This window comes from Condylura cristata, unplaced genomic scaffold (assembly GCF_000260355.1).
Source record: "Condylura cristata isolate star-nosed mole 26May11 unplaced genomic scaffold, ConCri1.0 scaffold00015, whole genome shotgun sequence".
Classification (NCBI taxonomy): Eukaryota; Metazoa; Chordata; class Mammalia; order Eulipotyphla; family Talpidae; genus Condylura; species Condylura cristata.
In genome coordinates this window covers 3,580,571-3,605,607 of record NW_004567116.1, presented here as the reverse complement: position 1 = coordinate 3,605,607, position 25,037 = coordinate 3,580,571, and the positions used below count along the sequence as shown (strand labels likewise).

At 55.2% G+C, this 25,037-nt stretch overlaps 4 protein-coding genes across 9 annotated transcripts in view; 1 reads left to right on the top strand and 3 right to left on the bottom strand.

The window, feature by feature from the left end:
* The window catches only part of EML3 (echinoderm microtubule associated protein like 3), a 9,212-nt gene extending 5,251 nt beyond the window's left edge, over positions 1–3,961 (bottom strand). The window contains exons 1-8 of one of the 5 annotated variants that reach the window (XM_004682719.2): positions 3,643–3,961; positions 2,646–2,817; positions 2,307–2,564; positions 2,109–2,222; positions 1,036–1,103; positions 747–870; positions 379–549; positions 144–213 (exon numbers count right to left, since the gene is read on the bottom strand). In XM_004682719.2, coding sequence (XP_004682776.1) covers positions 144–213; positions 379–549; positions 747–870; positions 1,036–1,103; positions 2,109–2,222; positions 2,307–2,564; positions 2,646–2,817; positions 3,643–3,664 — 999 coding nt within the window. In that variant the 5' untranslated portion in view covers positions 3,665–3,961. Of the gene's footprint in view, positions 1–143; positions 214–378; positions 550–746; positions 871–1,035; positions 1,104–1,845; positions 2,001–2,108; positions 2,223–2,306; positions 2,568–2,645; positions 3,058–3,642 lie in introns of those variants that run through there. The other 4 variants (XM_004682718.2, XM_012725614.1, XM_012725615.1 and 1 more) reach the window with 4 other exon arrangements.
* On the top strand, positions 3,724–5,869 carry ROM1 (retinal outer segment membrane protein 1). Its single transcript, XM_004695955.1, is given in 11 exon segments — positions 3,724–3,770; positions 4,452–4,601; positions 4,603–4,651; positions 4,653–4,767; positions 4,770–4,831; positions 4,834–4,916; positions 4,918–5,011; positions 5,013–5,068; positions 5,386–5,416; positions 5,419–5,635; positions 5,697–5,869. Coding segments are annotated over 11 exon segments (1,077 nt in total).
* Positions 5,870–6,272: 403 nt separating this feature from the next.
* On the bottom strand, positions 6,273–10,356 carry B3GAT3 (beta-1,3-glucuronyltransferase 3). The gene is made up of 5 exons (XM_004682717.2): positions 10,174–10,356; positions 8,964–9,138; positions 7,557–7,917; positions 7,071–7,361; positions 6,273–6,747 (listed from the first exon to the last, which is right to left on the bottom strand). The coding sequence occupies exons 1-5, from the start codon at positions 10,253–10,255 to the stop codon at positions 6,649–6,651; spliced, it is 1,008 nt and encodes a 335-aa protein (XP_004682774.1). The 5' UTR covers positions 10,256–10,356; the 3' UTR covers positions 6,273–6,648.
* Positions 10,357–11,485: 1,129 nt separating this feature from the next.
* Positions 11,486–24,961, bottom strand: GANAB (glucosidase, alpha; neutral AB). 2 transcript variants are annotated; one of them, XM_012725590.1, is made up of 25 exons: positions 24,902–24,961; positions 21,654–21,758; positions 21,418–21,526; positions 21,024–21,151; positions 20,031–20,210; positions 19,513–19,578; positions 18,700–18,769; positions 18,474–18,561; positions 18,286–18,382; positions 17,864–18,044; positions 17,166–17,319; positions 16,436–16,671; positions 16,229–16,355; positions 16,056–16,135; positions 15,731–15,874; positions 15,548–15,644; positions 14,896–14,997; positions 14,489–14,732; positions 13,587–13,651; positions 13,324–13,400; positions 13,155–13,229; positions 12,877–12,990; positions 12,656–12,768; positions 12,429–12,529; positions 11,486–12,328 (listed from the first exon to the last, which is right to left on the bottom strand). In XM_012725590.1, exons 1-25 carry the CDS (start codon positions 24,943–24,945, stop codon positions 12,219–12,221), a joined length of 2,907 nt encoding a protein of 968 aa, XP_012581044.1. In that variant the 5' UTR covers positions 24,946–24,961; the 3' UTR covers positions 11,486–12,218. The 2 variants fall into 2 exon arrangements, with proteins under 2 accessions (XP_012581044.1, XP_004682773.2); XM_004682716.2 differs by lacking the exon at positions 19,513–19,578.
* Positions 24,962–25,037: the final 76 nt, after the last annotated feature.

The window sequence follows — 25,037 nt, the reverse complement described above, 5'->3', positions numbered from 1 at the left end:
GTGAAGGAAGGGGCCAGGGCAGTGAAGGAAGGGGCCAGGGCAGTGAAGGAAGGGGCCAGGGCAGTGAAGGAAGGGGTCAGGGCAGTGAAGGAAGGCGGGGCTGGAATTCATCCTGTCCGCCCAGTGCTGGGCCTAGGCCTTACCTTTCCATCCTTATCCACTCCAGCTGTCTGTCCTGAGGCGACACGCACACCATCAGGGTGAACAGCCAGGCTGTGGTGGAAGAGACACACTAGGGAGCGAGGGGCTGGTCTTTCAAGACCACCCAGGCCACCTTCTCTCTGCTTGCAGAGCAGCAAGGTAACTCCTCCTCTTCCTCCTCCTCTTCCCACCAAGCTTCCCACTCCCCGTCCAACTGCTCGCCCCCAGGCCCCTCACCATCGAACACAGTCTGTGTGCCCCAGGTAATGCCGCTGGCCACCGCCTCCAGGCCCCCCTGGGCCTCCCCCAGGCCGGTATAGCACCACCACACAGGCGATAAAGTAGACCACCTCCCCAGAGCGCAGCACAAACAGATTGGAGCGGGAGTCACGACCCCGGTACCCATAGCTGGAGGGGGTTATGGTCAAGGAAAGTGTCAGATCAGGGGGAGGAGGAGGAGGAAGTGGGGAGAGAGGCAGGTTATCTGGCAGCACCCCTGGTGGGAAGACAGTAAGGGGGATTCAGAGGGCTCCCTGACCCACAGACCCAGGAGGGCCCCCAAGATGGGCAAGGGGAATCCCGTGGGATTGGAGGGGGCAGGATACACCCAGTCAAGGCTGAGGGTCTCCGGGGGCGTGCCGCTGGGCAGCTCCTCAAGGCTGCGGATGCCAGACGGGATGTACATGGTAATGGGGCGGCCACGAAGGAACATCTTCACTGAGATGCCTTCTACAGAGAGAAGGCAGGGAGGGTCAACCACCACCCTGCAGCCTCCCTCTCAGGAGAGCCGAGCTCAACCCACCATGCCTCAGAGGTTCCCCAGATTAGCTCTTGGGGCTGTAGCTCAAATCCTGACTTCATCCTCTAGGTTCTACCAGACCTCTCTGTACATACCCAAATTGTAATTGCTCCTTCGAGATCCAGGCCCCCCCGGGCTGGAGAGTGGGTCTTTCCCCCCACGGCTGTTGGGAAGAAAGAAAAACAGAGGGGTTGGGGGGATCAAGTCCCAAGACAGAAGAGGGGAAGGCCAGGCAGGGACATGAGAGAGGAGGTGGCCCCAGAGGCCACAGCCACCTCTGCAGGCTTTCAGTCTGCTGGTAACACTCAGAGCCCTGGGGTGGAGGCTTTGCGCTCTGCAACAAGAGTGAGAAGTTAAGACTAAGGGACGGAGCACAAGATCCAAGGCCAGAAAAATCGTAAGAGCCAGTGTGGGTGGCGGGGTGGGGCCCTCTGTGCTAGACCTTGGATCTCTGGGCTTTAGACCTTCTCATTTCCATCTGTAAATGGGCCCAAAGTGAATCCACAGCAGCCCTGCTTCCCGGGGACCTAGGGACTAAGCAAGGAAGCCCTTATCACCCAAGAGGAAAGTGATGGTAATGAGGTGGTAAAGGCACTTCAGAAAGACAGGTTAGCCAGGGTTAGGGCTAGGAAGAACACTCAGGTGTCCCAGGGACACCTGTGCTCTGCCGGTAGGATCCTCCTTGCTCTCTAGGAGTAAAGTCTGGTAGACTGGAGGATGGGGTGGGCTGGAGGACTGAAACTCTTAAAGACAATGACCCATGGAAATTGTGGGAGCTTTTGGGAAAGCCCCCTGGAATCTCGAAAGGTGCGTTTCCATATGGCAGAATGGGCAGGGGAACCGCAGCCAGGAAGAGCGGATCGGAATCTTGGCTCTAGCTGAATGCCCCCAGGTAAATGACTTACCCTCTCTGAGCCTGCTTCTTCACCTGGACAATGAGCAGCATGAGACAACCAACCCCCCAAGATGTCGTGGGAACTGAATGACATGGAGGTGGTCGAGGGTTTAGCCCAGAGCCAGGTACACAGCAGGCGCCCCAGGAATGCTTGTTCCCTTCTTCCTGTTGGGCAATGAGGTCCCCCCACCCCACCCCGGGAAGTGAGGTGAGGGGTGTGGAAAGTCATAGTCTGAGCCTGGGGTGGGGTGGGTTGAGGGGGACTGTGCCCACCTCTCTGTGCTCCCTGACCGCAGTAACAGGTTGGCTGAGGAAGCTGCCTTTTTGGAGAGTTTCTGTCGAGGCCGCTCAGACGGGGCTGAAGAGGAGGAGGAACTCCTCCATGGCCTGGAAGGGGCATAGCGAGGGGGTGAAGGTCGTTCCCTCCGGCTTGCTCCCCCATCCTCCCAGCCTCTGCCATGGGACACTTACCCGTCAGCACGCTGTGGGGGTTGACCAAGTCTGAGGCCCCCTGGGGGACCAGGGGAGCCAGTGCCGCTGCTACTGCTGCCTCCTCCTTCAGACTGGGCCCCACTGGGCTCTTCACTGCTCCCCTGAGGGGCTGGGGGCCCGTTACTCAGACCAGGGGGTCCAGATGATGGCTCCATCTCCACCTCTATCTCTGTCTGGGTACCCCGGCTCACCAAGGAGGGGCTGCATGTGGGTGGCAGCCCTGGGTGGACCACCAGGCTGCTGGAGAGATAGTGACTTCACCTGAGGCCCCTAAAGGTCTCAGGAAGGCGGAGAAAGGAGGTGTGAAGACATCTGTACCTGTCCCTGGGAGAGGTCCTTGTGTCCACACCCTGCAGAGAGGGAGGGGGTGCCCGCAGCCGAAGCTGGCGGAGGGCATCTGCCAGCGCTGCCTTTACCACCTCCATCTCTTCCTCCTGCACCCGAAGCCGCCTGCTCAAGGACTGCAGGGCCTCCTGAGCAGGGCCCTCACCTGGACAAGGGGCAAGAAACTCTTGGAATGTGCCCACCACTTGGGGAAAGGGTTGAAGGGATTCTGTCTCCCCCCAGCTTTGCATCTGTCCAAGGGAACTGCCCCCTTCAAGCAGCGGGAGGCGCTTGCTTGGAGACTGGCCCCCAGAGGAAACTGGAGGTAGCGATCAAGGACCTCCTTCTGGCAGGGCAGGAGAGGAACCTGGCAAAGCTCCCTTCCTGCTGCTGTCCCAGCCTCCGCAGAGACAGGGAGTACCATGGAGTACCAGGGGGAAGCATGGAGTACTGCCCAGGAACGTGGGAACCACAGGAGGCAGGCGCAGGGCTGGAGAGCGCCCACAGGGCCCACCCCAGCAACGCAGGTCTCCAGGGAAGGGAGAGAAAGTGAGAGAATAGGGGACATACTAAGTAGGTTTCCCCAAGACGCTGAGGACAGAACTGGAGTGACAGGAGAGAGTGTCAGTGGAAAACATCCTAGAGAAGATTCCAGAGTAACAGAGAGGCTCTGAAGTAAAAAGACCTGAAATACCAGGAAAATAGGCCTCGAGTAACCAGGGGACTGATGGGGGGGGAATATCGAGGGGTTACTCTGGACCCCCAGAGTAACGTGGGTTGAGGGCGCGGCATGACGTCGGGGGAGTCCGAAATGACATCGGAGGACACGAGTAGCTAGAGAGCGCGGCCTGGGAACAGCGCAGGATGCTCGGAGCCCCTGGGGGCCGCGGAGCACGCAGGGACGCCACCCCACAGCCGTCGGGCACTGGCAGCGCCCCCTCAGTAGGGCGCTCCGGGAAGGGGCGCGCCGCCCGCCTCGCCCTGTACTCACCGGGCCCCCCGGCCCCGTCCATCCGGCCCCCGGCTTGCTCTGAGCGGCGGCGGCGGAGGAGGCGTCTAAGCCGCCGGGGCCATGGCCAGGGAGAGGGAAGGGGAAGCTCTCCGGGACGCGCGCGAAAGGTGCCGTGCCACCCCCCGGGGGCGCTATCGGGCGCGGGGAAAGGGCCTGGAGGGGGCGCTGTGGGGCGGGGGCCGCCGTCTCCGGGGCCCGCGCACCGCGGACTCTCCCGGGACCGCTCTCGGCTCCCGGGGGTGGGGTGGCGGGACCGTCCCGGGCCCCAGCGCCGCTGCACAAACAGGCGCCGGACGCGAAGCCGCCAGGAAGCGCGGGAGGGGGGCCGGGCCGAGGTGGGGGGGCCGGGCCGCCTGGTAACCCCTCCCTGTCCGGGCCTCGCGGCTCAGCACGGGGGCGGGGCCACCCCGCTGACCCCAGGCCTCTGCCGGCCGCCGCCCCGCTGGCCCTTCCGGGATCTCCGCCCCCGAAGTCCCCAGGGACCCGGGAGGGAGCACTGACCCCGAGGTCTCCGCGGCCCAGCCCCGAGGCCCCCGGAGCAGAGCCGACCAGCCCTCCCCATTTCCGCGAGGGGCCGGGGCGGGGTCACGGATGGGCCCTCGGCCCGGGGGAGGGACCTCTCCGAGGGAGCCGGGCCAGGGCGGCGAGAATTGGGTCTGGCAGGAGATGGGGGGCGGGTTATTAAGGCTGGGGTGGGAGGATTCCCAGGGTATTGGGGTTAGGGTGGCATTCGCCCATCTCCGGCCGGCTAGGCTGACTCAGAATCCGGCGCCAGCACCGGCCCCCAGGGCTCTGCACTCTCCCGGGCAGAGGCAGGTAGGACGGGCACCGGTGTTACCCCTGGTGCTTCCCCTCCAGTCCCGCATCTGCCTGGCACAGGGGCTCTGGCATTTCTCTTGGCTACTGGTGCTGGCCCGAGTGCCGATAGTGGGCATCTCCTAGTCCACTGTGTCACCTTGGCTCCTTCTTGGCTCCCTCCTGTGCCTTCCACTACCCTGCTTCAGGTTGCCCTGGCAGCCAGTGCAGTGACTCTGGGCACAGGACTGGTGGATGTGGGAGCCAGCAGGGCCAGTCTGGATGCAGCTCAGTACCCTCCCTGGTGAGGAGATCTGGACCATCACTGGTGGTTGGCACTGCTGGGGGCAGAGGGCTCCTGGTCTCGTCCACGTGCTGGGGCTAGTCCTGGTTTTACCTGGAAGTCTGGACTCTGGCCTAAAGGAAGGCCTGGACACAGCCTTGGCTCACTACAAGGACAGAGATGCCGGGACACTGTCATGCCGAACGGCTGTTGGATGAGCTGCAGCTGTGGCACCAGTGCTATGAGGCCCAGGGGTACAAGGATTGGTTTGGGGGTCCAGTGGGTCAGCAGCCAGCACCTGGATCCCAATGACCAGGATGTGGTGGAGTGAATGATCGGCTTCACCCTCCCCTTTTTCTGCTCCTCCCTTGAAACCACAACTTGTCCCAGAAGCAATAAACAGGGCTGAGCACTGGTCACAGCTGTGTCATTTGTTAGCTGTGTGACGGACGCAGGTACTGAACTTCTAGTTTCCTTGTGAAGATGGTGAACAGTGTGTACCAGTAGAGTCGTGTAGACAAATGGAAGCTGTGTGCCTGGAAGGCAGCCAAGCAGTCAGTAAATGTCTTACCGCTTCTCCCTTCTCAGCCTGTGTCCTCCAGCCCTTCTCCAGACATCCTGACACCCTGCCCCTCCCTTTGCAGCCAGATGCAGAGCAACTTGGAAGGCCTCGATCTGATCTGATGGATGGGGTTCCTTTCTCCTGCTGCAACCCCCATTCGCCCTGCCCTTGCCTGCAGAACCAGCTGTCAGACCCCCATGCCCACCCCCTCCTTGATCCCCAACGGCCTACCCTAAATCTCTGGGCTCAAGGGTGCCACTGGCTGCTGCAAAGGCACCTGCAGGGGTTGGCAAGCATGCCTGGCAGCATGCTGGCTGCCACCTTCCTGCTTCCACCCCTGGGGACCCTGGAACTGCTGACCCTCAGTGATCTCTTTCCCCTGGCTTTGCCCATAGTCCCCAGTGCTCCTGGGCCTGTGCTACCGCCATACAGCACTGGAGGGGCTTGGGGAGTCGTCGATGGGGAGGAAGAGGCCCAGGCATGCTGAGGGCAGCATGGCTGCCGGGAGGGGCTGCCCACAGGTCAGCACTGAGGGAGACATGCTGACGGGAAGAGGCACCTCCTGAGACCCAGTGGAGGTGAGGGGAGAGGGAGGGATGAGACTAGAAACTTCACTTCAGAATCCTTGCCAAGGCTCTAGGTGGGGGGCTAGGGTCCCTGGGATTCGTGGGATTAAGGAAAGTCAGCAAGCTGGGTGGGGTAGAAGGGAAAACCAGGTGTCTGAAGACATAGCCCTGCGGCCAGAAGCAGCCGGAGAACAGGAAGAGCAGGCTGACGGGAAAGTGGAAGGACTGGGGACTGCTCTGGTGTAGACTCAATAAAGCTCTGGACTGAAGCCACTGGTCTTTCTCTCCAAAGGGGCGGGCCCTGAGTTCTGTCTGATGGAGAAGCCAGACTCCACAGTCTCGCCTCTGCTAAGGACCAGAAGGCGAGCAGCAGACCTGCTGAGTGAACCGGACAGAGGCTTCCCCAGGCTGAGATTTTTTTATTCTGGAGGTAGGAGGGGAGGTCAGCATGCTCAGGTGGGAAGGGTCCAGCCCAGCTCCTCCAGCCCCCCAGTGCATGCCTGGCCCCAATAAGTTACTCAGTTGCACAGCCGCCCTCCCTCATGAGTTCATATGTCCTGCTTTGCCCCGGACAGGAAGATCTGGCTTGATACAAGGGCCGCTTGTCCACAGCCCGTGGGCAGCGCCACATTGGGGGCTGGGGGAGGGGAGAAACAGCTGGCCACTCCCTGGGGCTGAAGGGGCAGAGGGGCCAGAATGTGTAAACCACACCCTGGGCCAGCCAAGAGCCCAGTCCAACAAGGTCCGTGCCCGTCGCGGCGGGAAGGTGGGTGTCGCAGTCACACCTCAACAGCGGGGTCGGACCCTCGGCCCTGCTGCTGCAGCTGCTCCTCCTGCTTCATCTTGGGCTTCTCTGTCCGTGTATGCCACACCAGAACCTGCTCCCGGAGGGCTGCAGTCAGGGGGGCTGGGCCGTGACCAGGCGTCTGGAGCCCTGAGTGTTGAAGGGACTCTCCAGCCCCCCCCCCCAGAGTTGACTGACGATATGAGGCGCAGGTTCCAGTGTTTCTAAAATGGGGCTTTACCCCTTCACCCCAGGACTCGGAAACAGAAACCACTTTCCTTCCAGGCCTCCTAGCTTCCCTTTCAGGGGAGTAAGCGAGATTGAATCGGCTCAGGAGGGTCCCTCCAGGTTCAAGCACCACCCTTCAGTGCTCCATCATTCAGAACCAGGGTTCTCTGCCCACCTCCATCCCCTTACCCGAGTGCAGTTGGCAGCCCGTGGCTCCAGGTCCTTGGGATCCACAAGGTGGCTCAGGAGACTGCTTTCCAGGTAGCCCACGGGCACGGTGGCATCGAACCGGGCACTGGGCTTATCCAACAGCAAGGGCAGGGCAACAGCAAACCCGGCCATATCCAGTGGGAAGGGCCTCTTGGACTGCCATGCAGTGTGGAAACCCACAACCCGGCCATCCTGTACCCGAGGGCCCTCAAATCGCAGGCCGCCCACTAGCCCCACAGGCCACACAGAGACACCACGGGTCCAGCGCATCTAACAGAGGGCAGGAGAGAAGAACCATGACAGGGTTGCTCCAGTTACTCAGGAATGCAAAGAGCAAGAAGGTCACTCTGCTGTGGCCTCCCTCCTCCCAGCCCTCACTCAGAGGCAGCAAGCGGCAGCCTAAAGCAATCCTAGTAACCAAGGCAACGAGGAAGCTTCTTTCCCCAGCCCTATCCCAGTGCTCACCTCCTCAAAGAGTTTCCGGCTGTAGGTGTTGTCATCATCAGCAAAGTACACGACTCCTCGGGTCCCTGGTGGGGGTGGGTCCTTCTCTCCCCCCACAGCACCCCCTCCGTTCCGGAGCCAGTCCAGGGCCCTGTTCCGTTGCTCTACACCACGGGGATGAACCCAGACTGGCTCACCCTCCCGGAGCCGTTGGGCCTTGGGGGTGAGGGCTGTCAAGTGTGTGAAGAGGAGACCGGAGGCAGCTAGCAGCCTAGAGATCAACGGGGTGGGGCCCTCCGCATCCTCCACCAGCAGCCAGTGCAGCCGAGGAACGAGGCTCAGGGTCTGGGACAAGCGTACCAGCTCCGCCTTCTGCACCAGCCTGCCAGGGAGAGAGGCAACAGGAGGGCAAGAAGTGGGCACAGTTGGCTCCTAGTCAGTATACTTCTCCAGGGCCACTTTCAGCATCCCCTGTGGCCTTTTCCAACCAGATCCCTACTCTTGCCTGTCGATACTGACACTCACCTGCCCTGTTCTTCCATGTCAACCCCAGGGCTCTGGTGTGCCCGCATTAAAGGCCCAGGCTTTGGAATCAAGCAGATCTGCGTTTGAACACCCATTCTGTGACTTATCAGGTGAGACATCTGGGGGAAATGGGTCAACCTCCCCAAGTCTCAGTTTCCATGGCTGTACCCTGGGTTTAAGCATGACCTTACAACAAGGTTGCTGAAAGGTCAAATATGATGACTTTCCAAAATACCAGTATGACCAAGTTCTTTTCCTGGTGTACTGAGGCTTCCACCTAGAGGTATTCAGAGGAACCCCTGGTCACATTCCGCCCGAGTAGAGGGGTCTGCCTGTTCCCAGGTGGAATCTCTAGAGGTTCTAGAGCTGCCTGTGCCTAGGTGGGTCCGCGGTCAGATTCTGGGGAGGCATGTCAGCAGGCCCTGCTGGCCGCACAGCCAAGGCCAAATTCCTCAACTGGTTTATATCGGTAATAAAACTACATTTTAATTTAAAAGTAGAGCACTGAGCACAGGGCTTGGCAGAGAGCAAGCACACAGTAAGGTAATAGGTAAAGTCACTATTTCTAGGGTCAAGCCTTTTTTCACTTCAATTTAAGTAAGGGTTCTCAAATCACACCAGAGGATCCCTAAGGAGAAAGTCGACTCATTGGCAAGCTCAAAATCTCTTTGAAACTTAAAATTTCATACGCATTTTCTATTTTACTTCACAGCACATCTCTGGCCATTTTAATAGAAACGACCAGCTTCCTGCAAAGCTTTGCGTAACGCTGTGGCTCATTCACCCTGTCTGTTGCATGCTCTAGTTTGAGGCACATCCCCTAGTGCAGAGCCACTACCCCAACTCCTCTTCAACCCTGACCTCTTGGTCAATGCAGGCCTCTTAGCTGCACCTGGGCCATACCTGGCATAGGTGGGGGTAACAACATAGATAGTAGGCAGGGCCTCAGGTTCAGGGGGCTGTGCAGGGGCAGGGGGTGGGCGGCCGAGGTCGGCTAGCAGCTGGGTGATCCTCATATCCTTCTGCCGAAGCTGCTCAGTTGCTGCCCGGAGGGGAAGGAGGCAGTCACACCGCTGGCCTGGTCCCAGGAGGCAGGAATGAGGGCAGAGAACCAGAGCAGTTCAGCATCCAAAAGGGCCATAACCTTCTCAGTCAACTCCCAGCCAATGCAGGAGTCTCTTTACAACTTCTAGCAGCCTCTTCACACCTCTGGTGGCAGGGCACTCACTGCCTCAGTTAGTATCCCCTCACCATCTTCAATGTAATTCCTCTGTTCTGGTTTGGATACTGAGCTGACTATCTGCCTCTACCTGCTGGCTCTAATTCTGCTTTCTGGAGCCATAAAGAATAGGAGGAGCTCCTCAAACAGGACAGTCTCAAACAGGACCTGAGGATCAAGCAGTGGCTCTAAATCTCTGTTTAAGAAGCAGAGTCAGGGTCGATAGGTTACCTTGGCTGTCACTAAAGACTCATTAAATCCATTGATTCCAACACTGGGTATTTATTGAATGTTCCTCATGGGAGGCACTGACTTAGGTGCCGGGGATACAGCAGGGTCAGTCCCTTGCCTGCAAGGAGCTTTCAGTTTCCTGGAGGAGGAAAACACTAAGCAAAGCCACAGAAATGAAATCATTACAAACGGCAATAAGGGTCACATGGGAAACGAACAAAAAAAGATTCCAGAGAAAGAACTACTTTGGCTAAGGGGGCCAGGAAGGCCTCCAGAGGTAGCGCGTGTGAGCTGAAGGGTGAGGAAGCCGCAGGGAGGGCGGGAGAGGGCTGGGCAATGCACTGCAGCATGGGGAGCAGGTAAAGCGCTTGAGCAATGTTTTGGAGAAACTGTCAGGAAGCCAGTCAGGCCGGAGCAGAGCGAGTGCGAGAGTAAGGCGCTGGCAGGCTCTTGCGGGTGCGGGGCCCTGTAGGCTCTGGGGAGTCTGGAGGTCATCCGAGGTGCGGCGGGAAACCGCGGTGTGCTCTAGAGTGGGGGTGTGCCCGGCTGCCGCGGTGGGCTGTAGGGTGCGCGGAGCAGCACGGATGGAGTCTGCGCTGGGGCTCACCCCAGGGCGGGATGCGAGGCGCCCGCTGCACCCCCGCCCCGCCCCGCTCCGCTCACCGAGCTGTACCAGCGCGTAGAAGAGGCCAGCGATCGATACCAGGAAGTAGGCGAGAAACACGTTCTTCAGCTTCATAGCCATACTGCCGCCAGGGCGGCGGCACTACCTGCCTGCGGCTGCTCAGCTTTGAGTCCCGACCGCAAGCGCCCGCAGCGGCTCACTTCCGGCCAGCCTGCAACGGCCCCTCCTCCCCGGCCCGCCTCAAATGACTTCCGGTCCCACCTGGGAACTACAGGAGCGGTGACGTCACGTCCGCGTTTCACGGTGACGTGGCCCGCAGTCTGAAGCCCTAGTGGGAACACGTGGGTGCGTGGGTGCGCCTAGGAGCGTTTCCCTTTGAACTCGGAATTGCTTGGAAAATCTGTCCCTGTGCCGATTTCATGTGCATCCACTCCCCCACCAGTCACAGCCCAGGTACTCGCCACACGAATGAATGAAAGGGAAGTCTTGTGCCGGACCAGAGCTGGCTGCCTCCTAGAATTCTCACTACAACCCTTGGAGATACATGGTCTTTATTGACTCCGTTTAACAGGTAATTATGTTGACAAAAGTTATGCAATTGCAGCCTTGCAATTTTCTCAAGTTTTCTCTGGCTCACGTTTCTTAAAAAGATGACAAGGATGGTGAGGGTGTAGACCCCTTAGAGAGCTCTCCCCCAGGGAACTGAGTGGACATATTTTCTGGGCTGAGTGAATTCTACGAACACATCTCCTACCTCCCCACAGCCACAACCCGTCCTGAGCCATTTCCCTACAAGTTCCTTATAATTTGCAAGACTCATGGTCTGCAAAAAAAAAAAAAAAATCTATTTCCTCTTATCAAAATGCAGTTTGCCAGCATCTTTAGTGTGACAGCATCTGCCCCTCCAGCTATTTCAATCTAGAGAGAATCTATCGGTTCTGGTCACCACACGATGACTAGGCCTATTAAAATATGATGAGCTCGCTGGACCAGCCGATGAAAAAACTGGCATCTAGCAAGCTGCAGGCTTGCACCCACTCATTTTGCTGAGCCAAAGAGCCTTAGCTAGAGTGCAATGAAAATACTAGACCTGCAGGCTTTTAGGGGCTAAGGCCAGAACTAGAATCCAGACACCTGACAATTATTTATAGTTTATTTCTTTATTTTTTTCCTTTTATCAAAACCTGTCACAGCTGGGGGCCAAGAGGAAGTAAAAAAAATTCCCACAAATATTCCCCTCATCCCTAGTTAGTTCTCCCCCCACCCCCACCCAGGGATTCAGACCATGATCATCTCCTCCCCCCCACCCTTAGCCTGCTCCCAGCAATAAATACAGGTGACAGTGATTAGATGAAACCACAACTGATTTCTCCATCTTGAATGCCCCTCAAGGGGACAAAAAGGGATCAAAGAAGTTTAATGTCCAACCCCTTTTAGAAGGAATGGAAACTTCTTTTCCCTAAGGGACAGGGGAGGCAGACCTGCCCCTGTCAGAACTGCAGCAGCTCTAGAAGGACCGGGGAGAGTAAGGGACAGGAAAGGTTGGGGGTGGGGATGTGGACTACGACCAATAGTTCTCCAGCAACCTCCTTTGACCCATTCAACCCCTATCAAGGGGGCATAAACAGGGGAGGGGTGACAGAGAACCACCAGGAGGGAAAACAATTTGGTGGGGAGGACAAGGGAAACAGGAAAGGAGCCCTAAAGCTCACTGCCCTCATCTGCTTCCACGAAATGGCTTCAACACACAGAGATATGAATGAACAGGGTCCAGAGAAGACTCAGGGCCCCAAAAAGAGACAGCAAGGGCCCTGTGGTCCTCAGATCTTCACAGGTGAATGTGCTCCAGTTAGAGCAGCAAATAGTACTAGGGCATGAAGGGAAAGTGTTGGTGTCACAGGGCAGGAGAGGTCAAGAGATCACAAGAGGAATTCAGAGCCCAAGGATAACCCTCTCATTTCGCCCAGGGGTTGACAGAGTCTGGGTCTTAGGATAAGAAAAGGTGATGTCTGGGGAGGTCAAATTACAAGGCAGAAGGAAGAATAACTCATCATTCCTGCCACCCTCCCCAATGTCCTTTGCGTTATCGCAGGTGAATACTCCAGTCAGATGCCACATTGACGCCAGGCTTGCGGAGAATCAACACAGAAGTCTCAGGGTCATGCTGGAAGGACAGGCGGCTTTCAGGAGATCCTGGAGGAGGAAAAAGAAAGCTCCACTATCAGACACACAGGCCAGGTGTCCCGCCCCAGCGCAGCTTCCCCTCTTTCATGCCCAGTGCCAGACCACTCACCTTTCGTCTGGAGCACCACAGCTGCAGGCTTCCCAGCCCCTATTATCACCACCCGCTCAATCCAGATTGGTGTCTCAAAGTGGCCTTTGGGGTCGGCTGAGCTGGAAGGAGCAAACAGGGATGCCCACCGAGGAGGAGGATGTCAGAGCAGAAGGAAGGAGGTGAACAGAGCCCTGTGAGTAGTCAGCATCCCAGAGGCTGCCCAAAAAGCACGGGACCCTCATTACCTGGAGACAAGGGTATTGCCAGAGAACGAGAATCGACGCAGCAGGAACTCATGATGATTCTGGTAGTTGAATGTGTGCCCGTCATCTAGAAAGAGCTCTCCTTGGGCTGTCCCCTGTGCAGGAAGTGGGACAGTAGAGAGCCTGAGCCTAAGAGGGCAGGAGGGGCCTGAGCCTGAGGAAGGCAGGCACATGGGTGAGGTGGTGGCCTACTCTGCACCCACCTGGGGACTGAGAGCAACGAACAGCGTTATGGGGTCATCCTTCATGCAGTCTGAGGACCGGCGCACGCGCATCCACCGGGGCACAATCGTGCCTCCACGCTGGAACACAGGGATCTAAGGAGAGAGCAGGGTTGGGATGAAGCTGTGCCACTGTCCAAGCCTGGAACCTGCAGCATCTTTTCTCTTCCCCACTAAGTAGTGCGCCTTGGGCACTAGACCCCAAAACACACGCTCTCCTTCTTGAAACAGGCAGATGGAGATGGCAGCTGGACACTCACACTACTTAGGGTGACGGGCAGGTACAGGGTCTGGGGACCATGATGCTTCTGGTAGTTCTGAGTGTCATACCACACCTGTGGGCAGCAGAGGAGATAAATACTCAGTGGTTCGATACACAAGATCCCCAATTTATTTGATCCCTTTATTTTATGCCCTTCCTTAACTCACCTCCCCTTGGCCAGGCAGATAGACCTGCACGCCATGAGCCCCGGAGTCTGACACAGGGTGAACCAGCAATGCATCCCCTAAAACACACCAGAATCAGCTCTGAACTGAGGGGAATGGTTCCCAGGCAGGAAGCACTGAAGTACCTGTCCCCTTGCACCGGTCTCACTCAGTTCTCCAGCTCTGGGCATCCAGACAAATCTCCCACAAATGCTTACTTCTTCTCAGACCCATCCCAACCCACCAACAACCCCCCCATTTCTCACCAAGCAGGAACTGATCATCTATACTGAAGGTGGTCACATCCTGCGGATAATGCACCCATAGGGGCCTAGGGAGGAATCAGGACAAGGGAAACATGTGAAGTGCTGGCAGGAGTCAAAGACACCATCCTGGGAACTGGTGCTAAGAAGGCTCTGGGGGAAGGGCCAGGAGCAGGCAGCCAGACAGTGCAGCGTCAGGCCTCAGCATGCACCCTAACCTCGGGCCAGTCAGTGAATTTCCTAACCCAGGTCCCTGCCTCCTTCCCACTCTGCTTGCAGCTGTTCTGCCCAGCAGCCTTCCAGACAGCCCTGCAGAGGGGAATGCAGTTATTCTGGGATGCAAGGCCTTCAGGGTGAGGCACTTTGCTCTCCCCCCTCATCTCCTGCCATTCTCTTTGATTCCTTCTCCTGAGATACATATTTTTTCTTTGATTTCTGAAACACAACAAATTCATTTCAAATTTTGTACTTGCAGTCTCACGACTCTGTCAGTCAGCCCTCATCTCACATGGCCTTCCTTCAACAGCACTGTTTGTGGAACAATGGTAAAGGTAATTCCATTACCCTGTGCTGGTTTTTATTTCCTCCTAAAGAGCTTGTCACTGTGGGCAATTTTCTTACTTATATCATCTTCCTTCCAAAAATGTTAAGTTCCACAAGCCCAGGACACTGTTCCGACTTACTTTAGGTTTTAGGGACAGGGACAGGTGGTTAGCATGGCAGAAGCCCTCAGCAGTATTTACTGCTATTTGTCTGTTAGTTTTTTCTTACTCTTGACTTTCAAATCACACTTCTCTCCTTTATAAATCCCTGGTGAGTGAAGAGATCCCACAAGGGAGTGCAGATCCCACTGGGCCCACCACCACCTCAGCCCCACTCTGCAGGGACCCAGCAGATTGCCTTACCTCATGACAGGAATCCCTTCCCGATGGGCCTGGTAGAAGAGGGTGTACCAGTAGGGCAGCAAGGAATACCGCTGGCCCAAAGCATCACGGACCATCTCATGGTACTGAGATGGCAACAGCCAGGGCTCTCGCCGCCCTGTGTCTAAGTGGGCATGTGCCCGGAAGAATGGCTGGTAGGCACCCATCTGGTACCAGCGCACAAGCAGTTCTGGCTCTGGGTTTTTGAAGAAGCCGCCCACATCCGCTGGGGAAGAGGAGGGAGGAAACAGGTTGGACAAGCAGGTGCAAGGGGGCTGAAGCCTAAGAAGTCCCCTAAGGCCCCAACCTGGATTCTGTTCACATGGAGGTGATGTGATTTTATCTTGCCCCTCTCCCACCAAACCAAGAGCCCCAAGCCCCCTTCTCACCCCCGCAGAAGGACAGCCCCACCAGCCCCAGGCTGAGACACATTGGGATGGAGATCTTCAGATGCTCCCACTCGGCAGTGTTGTCCCCAGTCCACACAGCTCCTGAGGAAGACAGAGGGAGGCTGCTTACAGTGAAAGGGCTCAGCTTTCCCACAGCTGACCCCTCCAGCCAACCCCATCTGTGCTGAGGTCCCAGGGGGCTGCCAAAGGTGGCAGAATTCACCAGGGCTGGAATGGGGATTGGACCCCCCCCTCTCCAGCTCCCCTTAACATGCACAGCTGGAGCAGTCTTTCTGCACACCCGTGACTATGCGGGTGCTTCTCTCCACCCATTCTCTTCCTCCACAGGGCAGCACCTACCTGCCTGCCCATGCTGGGGCTTCCCTACACTGACCACCCTCCTCAAGGCCACCCGCCTACAACTCATGCAGGCCTAATTCGGTAAACTTGGCCCTTTCAGAGTAGCTCTTCCTGTCGCTTGTGTCTGTACAACCGTCTTTTACTCTTATGTCCCTAATAAACCTGTTCTTTTGAATATAAAAAAACAAAACATGCACAGCTGCGAGGAAGCGGCAGGTGGCCCCAGAGCTCAGCAGCATACACAGACTTCTCCAAGAACCAGCCTCAAATCCACGGCTCTCCGCAGTCTTACCGTAGCGCTGAGAGCCAGCAAAGAAAGCCCTGCTCAGGACAAAGGGACGTTCGATGCCCCCGGAGCGCAGCACCAGCCCTTCAGCAGTCGCCATGTGCTGGGTGGAGAGAGGACAGTGAGGAAACAAAGCCGGCTGTCATGTGTTACCTGGCCCCTGGCCCTCTCTCTCTCTCAGCCCCTTACCACGTAGAGGCCATAGATGTTGTGCACATCTCGGTGCTCCCAGCCCCCATAATGCTGCGCATCCTTGAGCATGGTGACTTCCGGGCCATTGAACACTGATGGCTCATTCATGTCATTCCAGACATAGAGGTTAGAATTGGAGCCCTGAGAACACATGGAGGAAAATGGAGAGAACAGAGGGAGGAGGAAGACACTGTCAGAGTAGAGAGCTCCTTGGGACCCAGGAAGACACATTTTTTAGGGTCCTGAGAGCAATACAGACAGCCACCCAAAGTCGACCAGCAGAATGAATGACTTGGAGGCAATCACAGAGGGTCCAGCGTACCTCATAATTGTCAAAGCTGAACATGTTGGCCCACCAAGCCCGCATCCTGGGATTGGTGAAGTCAGGATAACTAGCTGCACCTAGGAGGAACGAAGAGTGGTTGTCAACCCACAAGGGGCCACTCCAGGGCACTGGTGGCCTAACCACATCTCCTTGATTCTGGCCTAACCTACCTGGCCAGCACCAGCCCTCGTAGTCAGAGCCATCACGAGTTTTAACATACAGGTCCTCCTTCCGCAACTCTTCATGCACACGATAGCCAGAGTCCACCTTGATGTGGGGGTCTACAATGGCCACCAGCTGAGGACAAGGAACATGGGTGTCAGAACTCTCCAGGGTTACCGAACCAAGGAGGACAGCCGGGGCCACAATCCTCTTACCTTCCGCCTCTTGGAGGCCAGATGCTCGAGCATGGTGAGGGGTTGGGGGAAACGGCTGGGGTCCCAGGTGAAATACCGCTTGCCATCAGCGTGCTCAATGTCCAGCCAGATGACATCACAGGGCAGGTCGTGGTCATCGAAGCCCTGGCTGACTTCTAGCACATCAGCCTCATCCCGGTAGTTCCAGCGGCTCTGGTGGTAGCCGAGGGAGAAGAGCGGGGGCAATGCCTGGGTCCCTGCAGGTTCATCGAGGGACGGGTCACAATAGGGTCAGGCCCAACCTGGGGTCAATGATACCCACAAATTGAGGGAGACTTGTAAAATAGAGGGAGGCTAAATAGTACAGGGCTAAGAAACAGGGTGGGGAACAGACTTCTGAAAATGCAGTACTCCTCTCCAGAAAACAAGAGCTAGGCCTCTCTAGTGGCCTAGGAGGTAAGTCTCAGTGCTGTCACCACTACGGTCTCAGTCTGATCCCCCAGCCAGGGAGCTGACCCACATGGCGCAGCAGACCTCTCCTGACCCGTCCACCGCGCTCCTCAGCAGTGTATTTCTTCATTCTGCCTGTTCTGCCCCTTACTCTGTCTCTGGTGAATCCTCTCACCCACCTCCATACCTCTGTCCTACAGCCCAGACCTTGTACATGAAATAAATAAATAAATAAATCAAAAAAAAAAAAAAAAAGGTAAGAGTGAAACGAGGCCAGTGGCTGACAGTGAGGGCTGCGCACCTGTGAGACTAGCGTACTGGTGGAAGACATCGAAGACTGAGGGTCCGAGCAGCAGGAAGACATCGATGATGCCACTCTCCGACATCCAGCGAACATCTGTCTGTGGGGTCTCCCCCGAGCCCTGCAGGTAGTCTAGCATCTTCCCAAAGAGGGTCTGCAGAGGGGAGCAAAGAGAGGTCCAATACCTGCCCGCACATTTCCCAACCAAAGGCAAGCAGCAGTGCTCCAGAGTCCTCCAGGGCCGGTCCGTCAGTCACCCTGAGCTAAGATTAAATGTGGTCTCCTCAGCGAGGACTTCCTGGGCCACCTATCTTGGGTAGCGCCAGCCCATCCTTACTACATTTCCTAGCACTCATCGACACTGCGCTCATCTTTCTTCTCTGTCACCTTGTTGATGTCTATCTTCCTCCCCAACAGTGAGGACTCTTCCCAGCACAATGAGCAAGAGATCCCAAGCACCTAGAAAAGCATCTGGCATACAACGAGCAGACTCCAAAGGCCTGACACTGCATCAGAAAGGACAATTTGACCCCCATGAGCACATCTTCTGGGAGTCACTGCGTCACAGGCCTAACACCCTGCTTACTGCAAGCCCGGCACAGGAACCCAAGTCAGTTATGCCATAAGCCTCTGCAAGCTGGCGCTCAGAGCACACCTACTTGTCGGAGGCCTGAGGAAGCACTCCTCATTGCTCTCACCTTTCCTGCAGTGTTGGAGGATATGTCGACCCAGGTCTCTGCGGCATTGAGCCAGAAGATGCCCAGGTCCCGGTGTGCACTGTGTGCCAGGAGCACAGGCACGGATCCATACAGCGCCATGAAGTTATACAGCTCATACTGGAATACATCCAAATTATAGAGGCGATACGGGTCCCCACCCCTGCAGACAGACAAACAGATTGGCCTCAGGCTGTGGCACACACAACCTCCACCTCACAAATACAGGTGAGGGTTCGGAGTCGGCACTTCTGACCTTTCTCAAAGAAGAGTCTCCAGATCCCAAAGGTGACGTACATACAGATGAAGCTTGCCAATCTCAGCTACCGAACCTGCATGCACACCTCCCACCATTCTGACTTTTGATCCTCCCTCCTGCCATATCCTGACATCAGCGGACTCACTCAGTGACCTTCAGCCTCAGGCTGTCTGCATGCTCAGGAATCCCATACACATGCTCCATGCCTGGCAGGGAGAAGTCCAGGCCGACAGACATGGGGCCTGGAAGGAAGAGCAAACCATGAGCTCCAGAGTTTCTGCTTGCCATGGATGGGCCTGTGCCCTCACCCCCAGTGTGCTCATAATCCCTCACCATAAGGTTTGCTGTCCGAGTGAGTTTTGAATGTCTCCTCCCAGGCTCCTGGTTCATCGTTCTCTGCCTTCCCCTGGGTCTCCTCTGGCTGTGAGAAGAACAACAGATCACTAGCCAGTCACACATCATTTTTCTCTCGTCCCCAATGCTGCCATAAATCCCAACCCTGCTGGAGAGACTAAACTCAAGTGTCCAGTGGGCTCAACCACCCACCCCACCAACTTGCCTTGTCACCATCTGCAGGTGATTCCTCGGGCTGGGCCCCATCGCCCTCAGCTGGGTCTTTTGATCCTTGCCTGGAAGGTAGGAGAGCTGTCTGCTCCAATCCAGAGGGGGCAGGGACGAGGGGCTAGTGGAAGGAGGGGTGAGGGAATAGAGAGCCAAGGGTCCAAAGGAATGAAGGCACTGGAGGAAGGGACTGGATGTTAAAGACTGGAGAGGGACCCCAATGAGCACGCAAGTGTGCACAGGGTATGAGAAATGAGAAGGTATCTTTACCACGCAGGCCCAAACCACCAGCCTCTGCCAGCACTCCAGAAGAGACAGGCAAGTTCAAGGCCCAGATCACAATGCCAGTCCTGGCACTGCTGCCTCCCCTGAGACTCAGGCCCAGATGTTCTCACCAGGCCCCAAACGCTTAGCTGACAGAAGGGTTTTACAAAGGTAAGTGGGCCATAACACTACAAGTCTCTCAGGGACTCAAATAAAAATAAAAGGTCCGGCTAAAGAATACATTCCTGGATAGCTGGCAAGCAACTTTGCCAGGGGCTGCATGTGCCTTGGCTGGAGCCAGGAGCCCCAGCAATAGGCAGAATCTCCCCACTACTTGGCCAAAGCAAGAAGCCCCCTACATGCCTTAAGAAATTATGACATTTCATTTTCCTTTTCCCAGGGGGCTCTCAGCCAGGGCAATGGGGGTCAGATACACAGAAGTGGAGGGCAGGGCATGGAAGGGTCGAGAGCACCTTTCCTTGGAGGCTAGAATAAAGGGCAGGTAAGGGAAGAGGAACAGATACAGTACCAGTGGCCATGGATTTACCTAGAGAAAAGGTTCTTGATCTTATCCCACATGCTACCGAGCGTGACACTAACTTTATCCGAGAAACTGGGGCAGGAGATGGGAAGGGAAGGGGAAAAGGAGGCACAAAACCAACACAAAAACAGAAACATAAAAGTGAGTTTCAGTCGACAAACTTCCAGAGATGGGGGGGAGGGGGGAAAGAATTAAACAAAACCAAACTAAAATAAAACCAAAAATAAACAGAAAGAAAATAAAACTGGGAAACGTGATGGCATGAGAAGGGGAAGAGGTAAAGGCAGACCTGGCGGGCCTCCGGGAGGAGGTGCCCAGGATACAGCTCAGAGATCAGTGACTGCTGCCTGGGCTGCACAACTGCATCCCAAATCTGCTTCCTTCCCTAATAGCTTTTCCCAGCCCCCAGGCCCTGCCTGGCTGTCCTGCCACCCTGTCTCCTCCCAGGGACGGAGTCAAAGACTCCACAACACCCCTAGGCTTTCTCATATTAGAGCCCCTTTCGTCCCAAATTCTGTACTCACGAGGCTCTGGGAGCTCGCTGATGCTCAAAATGCAAGAGTCCGCGGGCATTGACACTGAGCAGAAGGCTGCGGTCCTCCAACAAGTCCAGGCGGAACGGCTGTGCTGTCAAGATGATTTTATAGGGCCCCTCCGCCACAGTTAGCTCCACACTGTTGTCATCACGGCCAGAGACAGAAAGCCTAGGAAAGAAAGCAAAAGAGATAAAAGGAAGTGCAACAGTCCAAGAGCAGCTACCACACTTCAAAAGAAGGGAGAACTACAGGAGCCACAGGCTATGGGTAACAGTGTGGAAACAGACAAACTGACCACATTATGGAGCAGCAAAAAGGATCACGAGAGCCACATGCTACATGCAAAGTCAGAGGCAAAAAGGAAATCTCAGAAGACAGTCACCACACCATATTCTATACACACGTACCCAAGTTGGTAGGTACATTTACATACATGTACACAAGATGTAGTTTGACAACAAACACAGGAGAATGATAAGAACTTCACAGTAAAGATCATCTCTGGTGAAGTCAGTAGTACAGGACAGTAAGAAGTAAATGTCTGGGTTGAGAAAAAGATTTATGGGATGGAGAGTTTATTCCATTATTGTCTAAATTAAGTACACAGAATATGGTACAATGCTGATGTGTACCATGACCCAAGAATCTGAGCACCCCAGCCTGAATGTCTGATGGAAAAGAAAGAAGGGGAGTGGAGGGAGGGAGACCCTGGGTTCCTGGGGGCCAAGAGCTGTATCTCATCTAGCCTCTTCTGTTCAGCGAGCACCCAGCCCAGGCTGGCACAGAAGAGGAAGCAGTTTGCTGAATGAATGAGTCAATGAATAAATGAACAATGAAAGAGAAAATAAGGGATACAGCAGAAATGAGGAAAGGTAGAGAAAGGCAATGGGCTGTGGAAAAGTCAGCTGCAAACAAAGACTCATCAGGACGGAGGAGAAAGTCAAGGAAGTCACGGAGACAGGTTTCTTAGGAAGAACCTACCGAGCAGGGGAGGGTTCAGCTACCAACACATCTGGCACACGGTATCGGGGCCGCCGAGGCTCCAGTTCATCAATCCTGATCCGCGTCATGTTCCTTTGGAGCCCCTGGAGCTCTAGCACCAGTGACACCTGTAAGGGCAGAGGTCTGGAGCTGGAGAGGAGCGCTACACCTGGAACATTCTCCAAATCCACTTCCTGCAAGGGATCACCTCCTCCTAGCCCCTGGCCTGAGGGACCTGAGATCTGAACTCCTCACAAAGTTCAAGATTAGGTTGATTAAGTTTCAAGATTAGGTTGATTAAGGTTGGGACCGAAGATTGGCTATAGGTTTCCCCATGCCAAGTTACCTCTTAGTTATCCCCCATCCCCACCAAGCTCCTCCTCGTCCCCCTGACCTTGGTGACATCATTGATGATATGTACTGTGAGGCCATCAGGACCAAGCTGCAGCGTGTCCAGCAAGGCTCGGTATGAAGAAAGGCCAGGTCGTATGTTTCGCTGCCGCCTGCCAAGTGAAATAGTTAAGAATTGTGAGAGCACCCCAGTGTCCCTCCCTCACTTGCAATGTCCCCAGACTACCCCACTTGCCACATTACCCGACTTGTCATCCCACTCTCCCAGAAATATCATACTTGCAGAAGGAGCTCTCTTCACAGGTCTTGAAGTTGCTCCTATCGACAGCTAGGGTAACTCCCAGAAACACCCCTAAATAGGCCAGTAGCAAACCTATCCAATACCTAAGAAGAAAAAGAATAAAGAGGGAACAATCAGCAACGATCAGGGATCAGAAAGGGCCCCACCTCTATAAAGGCCTCTTGCCATAACTCTCAAACAGCTGGGCTGGGGGGAGGGGGAAAAGGTAGATTGGACGTGGGATTGAGAGCTAAGACTGAGGAGCAGCCAGACCTTCCCTTTGAAAGGCAGAGAAAGCAAAGGATCTTGGGCCCCAGAGACCTTGGTATTGACTTTGATTACATCAGTCTCTCACGAGGAAAGGAGCAGCAAGAGCCCATCCCTGGGGAAGTGGTGGTACCCATAGGGGAAATAGTCCTGCCTTTCCTCGGGCAAGACCCTGAGTGGAGCTACAACCCTCCACTAACAGGCTGGTCACAGTTCCAAGGATGCTCACAAGCCTCAAATCCTCGGCATCCTTCTCTGATTTCTACTCCTGGACCCTCACATTAAGTCATCACCATCACCACCTACGCCTGAAAAGAATAGCCAATGTTTAATGAGCCCCAATATATCCCCAGAGCTCTGGCTCACTGCTTTACATCCCTCATTTTCAACTATGTCTATAATTTTTAAGTTATCAGTGGGCCTCCCTGGTGGTGCAAGAGGTTAAGTCACAACACTAAGAAGCTATCTAAGGCCTGGGAGCTGACCCATATGGCGCAGCCGACCTCTCCTGTCTTGCCTGCTGCTCCCCACTTTTTCTCTGGTGAATCCTCTCACCCCACCCCACCCCCACACCTCTGGCTTGTACCCCAGTTCTTGTATGCATAAATAAACAAAAGTGTCAGTGCCTGAGATTCTGATTTAACTGGCCTGAAGTTGGATCTGAGTTTTTAAAAAGTATCATCAACAACTCTCATGAACAACCAGGGTTCAGAATCACTTCTTAATGGGCACTGACTCTTTTCCCTTTCTTTTTGTTTTACTTTGGGGGTGGGGGGGTGAACAAAAGAGTTGGGTTTTTTCCCCAGAAGGGAAAATTAAGGCCTAAGAAGTTCAATGATTCAATACTAGACTGAACAGCTAGCAAGCAGTGAAAGGTACTAAACTCAACTCTGCCTGACTCTGGGACTCATGGATTTTACCACACAGCACACTATTCACCCACAGGCCTGTGTCATTGAGAGGGCCATCACCTCAAAGTTACTTCAAGAGCCTCCCTGGTGGCCTAAGGATTGTCTTAGAGCTATCACCATTAAGGCCTGAGTTCATTCCCTGGTCAGGGAGCTGACCCACATATGACCCAGACCTCTCCAGTCTCCCTCAGCAATGTATTTCAGCAAATCCTCCTATTCTGCTTCCTACTCTGTCTCTAATGAAGCCTCTCACCCCCAGAATCTTCAGCCTACAATCCAGTTCTTGGATGCATAAATAAACCTTTAAAATCGGGTCCTACCTAGTGGTGCAACAGGTTAAAGCATAGCACTATGAAATTAGCCGGCCACAGCTACTTTAGCACAAGTTCAATCCCCAGCCAGGGAGGTGACCCACATGATGCAGCAGACCTCTCCTGTCTCACTCACTGCTCCCTCAACAGTGTACTTCATCAATCTGCCTGTCTGCTTCCCACTGTGTCTCTGGTGAATTCTCTCACCACCCCTGCACCTCTGGCCTGTATCCCAGTTCTGCATGCATAAATAAATCTTTAAAAAAAAAAATCACCTGTAATGATTACTAAATGAAAACCCCCAAGCCCCAGGAATCAGTAGTTTAAACTTGTGCTCCATGATTGATGTGGTAAGTGGTCCAGGAAAATACTGCAAGAAAGTCAGGGTAGAAACAAGAAACACAGCCTTCTTCTAAGCAATAAGAATTTGCAACTTTGTAATAGGGTAACTAAAGAAAAACACTTATAACTTTAGTGTCTAGCACTAATCTCAGTATCTACCTCAAAGTTAAGGAATCACAAGGAAGATCACAGAACTGAGTAAACCTCCAGTTCCAGAAGAATATGCAATGCAAGCCAGGTCAGACAGAAAGATGAAGAAACACCAGGCACTGTGATTTAACAGGCCAAGCACAAGTAGAAGGAAAACCAGAAGAAATGCTACCAGAAAACAGCAAGGCATGGGTCCAGGTCTTGAGTGACTGCAGAGGCACCCTGAGCCACTCACCCCACATCTACCTGCCCAAAGTCGCGATAATTAGAGGCACAGTGAGTTAAATCCGCCCCCCACTCCCCCAGAGTCCTACTTGCACAATCTATAAAATGGGTTTGGCCAGATTCCAACCAGAAAAGGATTTCTGTAAGATCTTTCAGATAGGAACTGCTGGAAGATTCTCAAAAGTCAGGGCTGCCTTTAATGCCCCTGAATGAGGTGGTCACAAACCAAAGTCAGGAACGAGGGGGGGGGGGATGTGCACCCATTTACTGCTTCAGAGCCAGAATCCAGAGTTGAGTTTAAGATCCTTATTTCTTTCACTGCTGTCAACAGTACACCCCAGTACGTCCGTTAAGTGCTGGTAAATTATTTCTGCCGCTGGTGATTGTTTCGAACCTTCTTTGTTTTTTTTTTCGTTTTTGTTTTTTTGTTTTTGATAAGATAAACTCGAGAGCGCAGACCAAACCATTCGATTACATGTAGTGCTTGAGCAACATCATCCGGGCAGACTGTGGACTTAGTGGATCCTGCCCCAGTCGTGCCCAGCCACCGTGAACATCGAACAAGCTTGGACTGGTAGCCACGTGAAAAGAGACAAGGGCAGGGTCCATGGCTCTGGGGAAAAGGGGAAGAAGGGTAGTGGGGAGATCGCCGTTCCCAGCTCGGTCAAGGGGCAGGACGCGTTCCCAGAGGCCAGGCTGCGTCCCGTCCCCCGCCCCCATGGCCCCGCGCACCGCAGGAAGGAGGTAGCAGCGTTAACCGCCGCCAAACAGCAGGGGAGGGCGGAGGCTGAGAGCGGGCAAGGCCAAGAAGAGCACACGACTGAGGCCCTTCTGAACGGCTAGGCCGGAGGGGGGCTGTCCCCAGAAGCAAGGGCCCCCAATATCGCGCGGATGTATCGCGGGGAGGCCGCCTCCAGAGAAAACAAAGGGTTCTCACGAGGCCGGGAGTGGCCAGTCTCAGGAGGACACACAAGAAGGAGATATATGGGTTCAGGGGGGTCAGGGGTGTTCAGGCGCGCCCCTGGGTTCCGGGCTCCTCACCGCCTCCTACGCGCCGACACTGCCGCTACCGCCACCGCCGCCATCTTGTGCCGGGTTTGCTCCCTGACCCCGAATCTCCCCCCGCCCCGCGCATAGAGCCACGTATTTCAGCGCCCGCCTCTTCCGGCCTTCTGAT

What these genes read in the sequence shown, in the direction of transcription:
- B3GAT3 (XM_004682717.2), bottom strand. Translation starts at nt 10,255, where the DNA reads ATGGCTATGAAGCTGAAGAACGTGTTTCTCGCCTACTTCCTGGTATCG. An exon ending in GCCGGAAACTCTTTGAGGAG is followed by an intron (nt 7,362 to 7,556) that starts GTGAGCACTGGG and finishes GCCCTCTGTTAG; the next exon opens with ATGCGCTGGACCCGTGGTGT. An exon ending in GGGCTGCCAACTGCACTCGG is followed by an intron (nt 6,748 to 7,070) that starts GTAAGGGGATGG and finishes CTCCGGGAGCAG; the next exon opens with GTTCTGGTGTGGCATACACG.
- GANAB (XM_012725590.1), bottom strand. Translation starts at nt 24,945, where the DNA reads ATGGCGGCGGTGGCGGTAGCGGCAGTGTCGGCGCGTAGGAGGCG. An exon ending in CCTCCAACACTGCAGGAAAG is followed by an intron (nt 17,320 to 17,863) that starts GTGAGAGCAATG and finishes TCCCCTCTGCAG; the next exon opens with ACCCTCTTTGGGAAGATGCT. An exon ending in ACATCTATGGCCTCTACGTG is followed by an intron (nt 15,645 to 15,730) that starts GTAAGGGGCTGA and finishes CTCTCCACCCAG; the next exon opens with CACATGGCGACTGCTGAAGG.